This window comes from Phoca vitulina, unplaced genomic scaffold, assembly GCF_004348235.1.
Source record: "Phoca vitulina isolate PV1807 unplaced genomic scaffold, GSC_HSeal_1.0 scaffold85, whole genome shotgun sequence".
NCBI classification, from domain to species: Eukaryota; Metazoa; Chordata; class Mammalia; order Carnivora; family Phocidae; genus Phoca; species Phoca vitulina.
In genome coordinates this window covers 400,009-407,500 of record NW_022589788.1, presented here as the reverse complement: position 1 = coordinate 407,500, position 7,492 = coordinate 400,009, and the positions used below count along the sequence as shown (strand labels likewise).

The 7,492-nt window shown below is 68.0% G+C and overlaps 1 protein-coding gene across 2 annotated transcripts in view; it reads right to left on the bottom strand.

Annotated features, from left to right (window-relative positions):
- FGFRL1 (fibroblast growth factor receptor like 1) overlaps nt 1-6,933 on the bottom strand; it is a 13,820-nt gene extending 6,887 nt beyond the window's left edge. Inside the window, exons 1-2 of one of the 2 annotated variants that reach the window (XM_032395538.1) lie at nt 6,857-6,933; nt 6,205-6,299 (exon numbers count right to left, since the gene is read on the bottom strand). In XM_032395538.1, coding sequence (XP_032251429.1) covers nt 6,205-6,283 — 79 coding nt within the window. In that variant the 5' untranslated portion in view covers nt 6,284-6,299; nt 6,857-6,933. Of the gene's footprint in view, nt 1-6,204; nt 6,300-6,489; nt 6,594-6,856 lie in introns of those variants that run through there. The other variant, XM_032395537.1, reaches the window with a different exon arrangement.
- Nucleotides 6,934-7,492: the final 559 nt, after the last annotated feature.

The following is a 7,492-nucleotide window of genomic DNA, read 5'->3' as shown; positions in this document are numbered from 1 at the left end:
ACACGGGCTGTCCCCCACTGTCCCCCAGAAACACAGGCTGTCCCCCACTGTCCCCCAGACACTGTCCCTCAGACACACAGGCTGTCCCCTAGACACTGTCCCCCAAACACTGTCCCCCAGATGCACCCACTCTACCCACAGACAGTCCCTCAGGTACATGCACACACAGAGAGACATACCCCAACAGTGGATGCAGACTCCCCACACCAGCGACCCCCTTGCCCCACCTGCTGAGAGCACAGTTTCCCAAGGTTTAGCAAAACAAGGTTCCACTGGAACCTCAGCTGATGTCCCTCCCATCCCAGTGGGCCCTAGGAGGGCTGAAGGGGGCAGGGCCGCTGGGAAGGATGGAGGGGTGACACATGATGGAGGTAGAGGGACAGGACCCCCAACTGCAGCCTATCCCATGCAGTTTTCACAGACCCTCGGGGGCCACCTGAAGCTCAGCCCCCCACACCTCACTAACCCTCACGGCCTCTGCGCTGCCTATCCCCTCCCGATACACCTCCCCAACACCCCCTCCTCCCTGCCCTCCGCCGGGGGCTGCAGTGCCCCTTTCGGGTGAACCACGTCTGAACCACACCCAAGGCCCTGCTCTGTTCAGGTCTGTCCAGGGCCTGGCTGTGGGGGCATTCCACGTGTCAGCTTCTGCCTCCCTCCACTGCCCAAGGCATTCGTGACCTGCAGACCCTGAGCACCCTTCCCAAGGAGCTGGACCAGGCACGGCCCCTCCCCGGGGCCCCATGTGCAGGGGGCTTCACCCCATACCAGCCCACGCCGCCCACACTGGGGCCATGGACACAGGTGGAAGTGAGGGGTGCAGGAACCACGCGGCCAGCACATCGGGGCTGGCTCCATTCCCAGTCAACCCTGAGAAGCCCCAGAAATTTCCAGCCCGGAAGGAACCCTCTGGCTGGGGGTAGGTGGTCGTCAGGCTGACCTCGTTGGGACTGGCAGTGAAGTGACATTGGACGGCCAGCCAGGAGCCACCAGAGCCCTCCCCTCCTGGAGAAGTCAAGTGGCCTGGAAAAGAGGACTCAAAGGACAGTGTGATGGGGCCTGAGCAGAGGGCAGGGAGGGGAGGCAGGGCCTACCTAGCCTGGCTGGACACCCTGGACCAGGCAGGGCAGGTGGGCACTCTCTGGGAGAGTGCGGGGGTCGCTGTGCTGATCGCCGCGGTGAGCAAACACTGGTGTGGGGGCGGAGCTGGGAAGGCCCAGCCACGGCGGCCCTGGGGCCAGTACCCTCCCCAAGAAGGCCTAGGAGGCAGGGAGGCCAAAAAGAGGGGGCGCGGATGAAGACCACCACAGGGCGGCCATGAGAGGCGGGGGTCAGCCTCTGCCCTGGCTCTGAGCCACGCAGTAACACGCACACACACGGGCTCCTAGTCAGCAGGCCCAGGGCGGCCCCTGGGGGCTGGACCCACGGGATCTGCGATGGAACTGGTAGGACCCGAAGGGCAGGTGGTTGCCCCAGAAACCAGGCCGTTCTGGGTGCAGGAAAGGGACAGCTTGACCCACCGAGCAAGCAAGCTGGCTGGGGTGTCCTGTCCAACCCACTGCCCAGGAGCAGCACAGCGTAAGGCAACGGGCTGGGTGGGGCCCACTAGGTCCGTCCCCTGCCCAGGAAGCCCCCGGGTGGACCTCCAGCAGAGCCCTGACCAGGGCTCCTCCTCTTCGCCATTCCCAAGGCACACACGGGAGCCACAGAGCGTCCCCTGACATGCTGTTGCCCTGGGGGTCCCCACAGGAACTGCCACAGAACCCACCCAGAGGGCTCAGCTGGACGCCCTGGTGGCTGCGTCCAGAGCTTGCCAAGTCTGCCAGACTCCAAGCGGACCCCTGCCCGCACCTGCCACCCATCCCCCACCTCACAAAACGTCCCGCACCTAGAACTGGTCCAGCATCACTGGCTCCCCAGAGGGGCCCAGCCCCAGTCCCAGCAAAGGAACCAAGAAGGATCCGGTCCACTGGGCCTCCCTCACATGCTGGCGCTGGACCCAAAGGACAGGGTAACATGACAAGAGGCCCAGACCACCCGAGGGCCTCGCCCGCTGTGGCCTCTAACCCAATGGCTGGGTGTTTCCTGAGCCTGGGACCCCGGGGCCAGAGGCTGGCATTTAGGCACCAAGGTGCCAGCTTCCTGCGAGGGCTCGGGCGCTGGGCAGCCCAACGCCCCCGGCAGCCTGGGCAAGCCCCGGGCCACCGAGCCCCGCGCTCCCACCCACACCTGCTCCACCCAGCCCCCGTGTCCACGGCCAACAGCCCACAGCCAGCTTCTTGCGGACAGACCCAAGGGCATGGTGCTTTGACATGCCGGGACCCCTGCGGTCCCTGAAGGCGGCAGGGTGCGGCTCCCCAGCTCACGGCACACGCGGTACCTGCTGCCGGGCTCCACGGTGAAGCCCGCAGACCCTGCCGGAATGGGCCGGCCGCTAGAGTGCAGGGGGCACTGGCCGGTGGCCCTGGCTCTCCTGGGGCTCAGCGCGGTGGAGCTGGAGGGGATCACTGCCCAGCGGGGGCCCAGGCCAGAGCTGGGCCCAGCTCCCTCCCCACTGCCTGCTGACCCAGGCCCCATTATTTCTTCACAGTGCAGGGCTTGTGTAAATCTCTAGCAAACTGGGGAAGAAAGCCATTGTTTCCTGCCAAGAAGGGAAGCCCTGGGGGTCAGCAGGCCTGAGGCTGGAGCACTGTCCCTGCCACACTGTCTCCAGCATTTCAGGGACAGTCCTGGAAGCCCCTGCCTCAGGCTGGTGCTCCCCAAGGGGGCGGTCCATGTGGGACGAAGGGTGTGCAGGGCCCCCCAGGCCTGCCAGCCTCGAGGCCTTGCCCCCAGCCACTCACAGGGGGCAGGAAGCCAGCCCCCGGGACGCCCCCAGCCCCTGCTCCCTGCACCCCAGCCAACCAGCCTCTCAGCCCAGTCCTGGCCTGTGCCTACTCATGGCCCCCAGTCCAGCTACACCAAGGCACCTGTGGCCCAGGATGCACACCCTAGTCCGTGTGACCTGCCCACCTCTGCCCAGACTATTGCCCCACCTGGAGGCCTTTCCTCTCCTCACCTGACCAGTACCCACATGTCCTTCCGTGGGTATGTGCTTCTGTGCCGCCTATCCTCTCCCCAGGCCCTCACCCCACCTCCCCTAGCCTTCCTGGACCGTGGGCCGCCTAGCTGCCGCTCCAGCCTGAACTAGCCCAGGGCAGTGGCCCCTGCTCTCCGTGGGCCCCAAGAGTAGCCACGCTGGACACCCACGGGCCTTGGCCAGGAGCACGCAGTGACCACCACTAGGAAGATGGCAGGCAGACTGGGTGGCAGCACGGGGTGCGGCATCTGTGGGGTCTGGAGACAGGGGCCTGGGCACACCCTCCCCTCCACGTGCTGATCCTGCCCACGGAGGCTGTCACCTGGACATGCCAGGGCCGCAGTCACGGGGAAGGCACAGAAGGCCAGCCACCAGCAGGGAAACGGCCAGCAGCAAGGCCCCCGGCCTGCAGGACCACGCCTGCCTCCACGAGCACGGTTAGCAGTGCCTGAACCCCAAGCCGGAGGCTGAGGCCACTGCTGGGAAAAACCAACATTTCCCCATGGCACTGGGCGGGGGTTGAAGGCCCATTGATTCCCGCACAATGAAGAAGGAGCCTGCGGTAGGAGTTTCCAGGCCCAGCCAAAGGCGACTTTGTTCATAGCTCCCTCCTCCCCCCAGAGGGGACAGTGATTTATTTTCTCTTCCAGGAGTGGGGCCCGAGACATAAATGGGGCGGCTGGCCTGCATCCCCACCTCACAGCGCCTGGGCCCAACTCCCGCACATCCACCTCAGCCGGGGCTGCGCACTGGCCCGCCGCTGCCCGGAGGGGTGGGGGGGAAGGCCCCCTGCGGCCTGGCCAGAGGCCAAGGCCAGCCGGCGCACACGCACATCACGACAGCCCTCCCGCTGAATCACACACACTGGTGGACCCTCCCCAACACAGCCCGCATGGCAGGAAGGCACCATCCCCGTGCAGTGGGGCACCCAGCGGCCGGCACCCAGCCCCGGGGGGGCAGCGCTCGGCCCTCCCAGGGCAGGCCCGCAGGGTTCAGAGGACAGGGAGGTGACCTCGAGGGCTGGCTGCTCAGAGACCTGTCCACTGCATCCTCCTTGGAAAAGTTCAAACGGGACAACCCCTTCCACAAGTTCTTCTAAAGCTATTTGGGTAGGGTATGTCATTCGGAACCTCTCAAGTTCCCACTGTGAGAAACCCAAATCCTATCTTCCCTCAAATTTGGAAAAAGCTGTTTAAGACAAACCCACCATGATTGTGAAACTTCCAGAAAGGGGAACTTTAAAAACATGATCTGAGTCTGGAGACGCGCTGACTCCAGAAAGCGTGACGCACGGGGAGGACAGCTTTCAGAAAACAGCCCGGCTCTCTCTGCACCGCTCTGTCCGCCTGAAGGAAGTCGGCGCTCGGCCTGCTCACCCACAAAGCCGGACGCGCCGAGCGGCCGTGCCCCTCAAGGCCAGGCCTGAAGCAGAAGCCGGCACAGTTCAGGAGCAGGGGCCCCCAACACCCCACCCCCCAAAGCCACACAGGACCTTGCCCTTTGAGAGTAGCTCTCAGGTCCCTGCAGCCGCTAGGGCCATGCACGGCCAGCGTGAGGGCCGGGGCTGGAGACCAGGCGCAGGCCCCAGGCCAAGGCGGAGGGGAACAGAGCAGGGTGTGGCCCCTCCAGGGCCCCCTGGCACCGAGGCAGGCCCTGCCGCCCACTGCCATCGCCCGCTGCCATTGCCCGCTGCCATCACTGCCATCCGCCTCTCTGCGGTGGGCTCCGGCCAATGACCAGGCCAGGACAGCGGCCTCCAGAGCTGGCTGAGTAGCCAGAGGACAGGCAGGTGTGGGAATGAGGGGAGTCCAAGCAGATAAAAGAGGAATCAGAATCCAGGCTGCCGGCCACCGGGGGGGGGGGGTGCCTTGCTGGGTATGACCTGAGTGCCCGCCGTGCCCAGGACACTGCCAGGCCCAGCCACGCCTGGACAGCCCCCACCCTTAAGCCACCGGGCCAGTCCCCAGCCGGGCAGGCGGGGGGGTACTGTGGCATTAGGCCCACCTGGGCTGCCGCCTGCCACCCAACACCCAAACGTGCCCATATAAGGCCGGGTTGGGCTCGGTGTACCCGCTGGGTGGCGGGGGGAGGGGTGCGAAGCCTCAGAGGACTGGTGGACAGGGCAGGGACGTTCCTGAGTGGTCAACACACCCAAAGGGCTGGCCTGGCCAAAGGGCCCGCCTAGCTGAGGAGAAGCCAGTGCAGAATATGGCGGGCGGGAGTCCGTGAACATGTATGTCCCATCACCCGCCAGCCAAGGATGTACCTTGCTGGGGCTGCGTACAGGGGCAAGGGTCCCTCAGGAGACATTCCGGGCCTGCCTACTTGGACATCAGGTGTGTGAGCATGCATCTAAGTCCTGGCATGGCACACGCCGACACGCAGCCTGAAGCAGGTGGTCCTCTGGGTGGGCCTTGAGACAAGCCCCCACCCCCTACACCATGCAGCAACTCCACGTTCCCGACACTCCATCCCCCCAGCCCCTACCCTCTAACTTTCTAGGGATGGGCAAGCTCAGGACACAGAGCTAGGTCATGAATCCCAGACACTAAAGATGTCCCCACTGTCCTTAAACCCCACCCTGGCCACCATGGGGGTCTCTGCAGGTTCCCAGGGGCCTAAATGGGTCCACTGTGACAAACAGCCTACCCCACCAAAATCCCCAGGATAACCAGCTGCCCTCAACTTCAGATACATATGGACACGCGTGCGTCCTGAGGGGGACTGGGGCCGGAGCCCACTCTGCCAGCACAGGCGAGCCGGGGTGGTATTTCGGTGAGAGGGGCCCTATGGGTGAGGTGTGCCCCCTCAGTGAGCATGGAGTCCCAAGGGTGAGCTGGTGGTGATCTGGGGATGAGCTGGGGGACCCTACAGATGAGCTGGGGAGGGGCATGGTGAGCTAGGGATGCCCTACGGGCGAGCTGGCGCACCCCATGGGCAAAGGGGGGTGTACCCTGGGGGTGAGCCCGGGGGCCCAGCGGTGAGTAGACCCGCCAAGCTCGGGGCCAGTAGGGGCGGGGCGCAAGCACGCGCGCCAGCCGGGCACTGTGGCAGGGTTCAGGGCCGGGAGGGAAAGGGGCGGCGCTGGCGCAGGCCGGGGCGCCGGGCTGGGCGCCAGGACTCACCTCGGGCGGCGGCGGCCGGCGGGAGGGCCCCCAGCAGCAGCGGGGGCAGCAGCAGCAACAACGTGGGGCTGGGCGTCATCTTGGCCTGTCCGGACCTGGAGGTATTGAGGGTCGGTCACCGGCGTACGGGATAGGGGTCGCCCCCCTCTAGCCCAGGGCGCCGGAGCCGGCGGCGGGGATCGGGGTGCGGGCCGCCCCCCTTCCCTGCCAGCGCTCCGGGCGGAGGAAGCAGCGGCGGGGAGCGCCGTGGGTATCAAAGGCAGACAAAGGGTTTACACTAATTACCGGCCTCCCCCGCCGCCCCCAGTCTCTAAACACCGTCTGGATTCCTGGCGCTTGTAACTCGGGCCCTGCCCGCGGGACACACAACACCGGCGGCCGCGCAGATAATCGCCTGCGCCATTAGCGGACAAATTTGCGCTTGGGGGGGGGGCCCACGTGGGGTGCAGGGGCGGGGGCGGGGCGCGGACAGGACCACTGGCTCGGCAGGGGCGGCGGCGGCGCGTGCCGGTGCCCGGCGGGCTCGCACCCGGCCATCCGGGACCCGGACCCTCCCAGCCCCCGGCCAGATCCCGGACCCCGGACCCTGGTCGTCCCCAGTCGGCCCTCCCAGTCGGTCCCCCGGGGGTCTCGGGCGCGCGGAGGGGCTCACCTCGGCGGGGCAGGCAGGCAGCGGGGCTCAGGGCCGGGCCCGCGGGACGCGCTGCGCGGTCATCGCCTCCCGGGGCGCCTCACCCCGGCGCCCCGCGCCCCCGGGCCCGGCCTCGGGACGGGGCGGCGCTACCTGGGCGCGGGCGGCTCGGGCCAGGACCGGCGCCGAGGCCGGGGTCTGGAGGCAGCGCGGGCGGAGGGGTCGAGTCCAGGGGCTGGAGGCCGGGGCCGGGGTCCCGGGGCGGCGGGGCGAGGGGCCCGGGGCGCCGCGCCGCGAGGCGTCCTTCCCTGCGGGGCTTTGTCAACTCTCCCGGAGCGAGCGCCGAGCCCGCCGCGCGCCCCGCCCCGACACAACTTCCCTCCAATCGGCTCGCCCCGGCTCGCCCCGCGCCCGCCCCGTGCCCGCCCCGCGCCCAAACTTTCCCCCAATCCGCGCGTGCCCGCCCCGCCCGCCGGGCTCTGGGCCTTAACCCTCGCGGTGCGGGCGGCCTGCGGGCGGGGCGGCTCCCTGGGGCGCGGCCCCGCCCCCAGCCCCCGGCCTCCGCCCGCCCCGGGCCGGGCCCGGCCCCCCGCCCCCCCCCGCCCCGCTCGGCCCCGCCACCCCCGCCCGGCCCCCCGCCACCCCGGTCCCCAACCC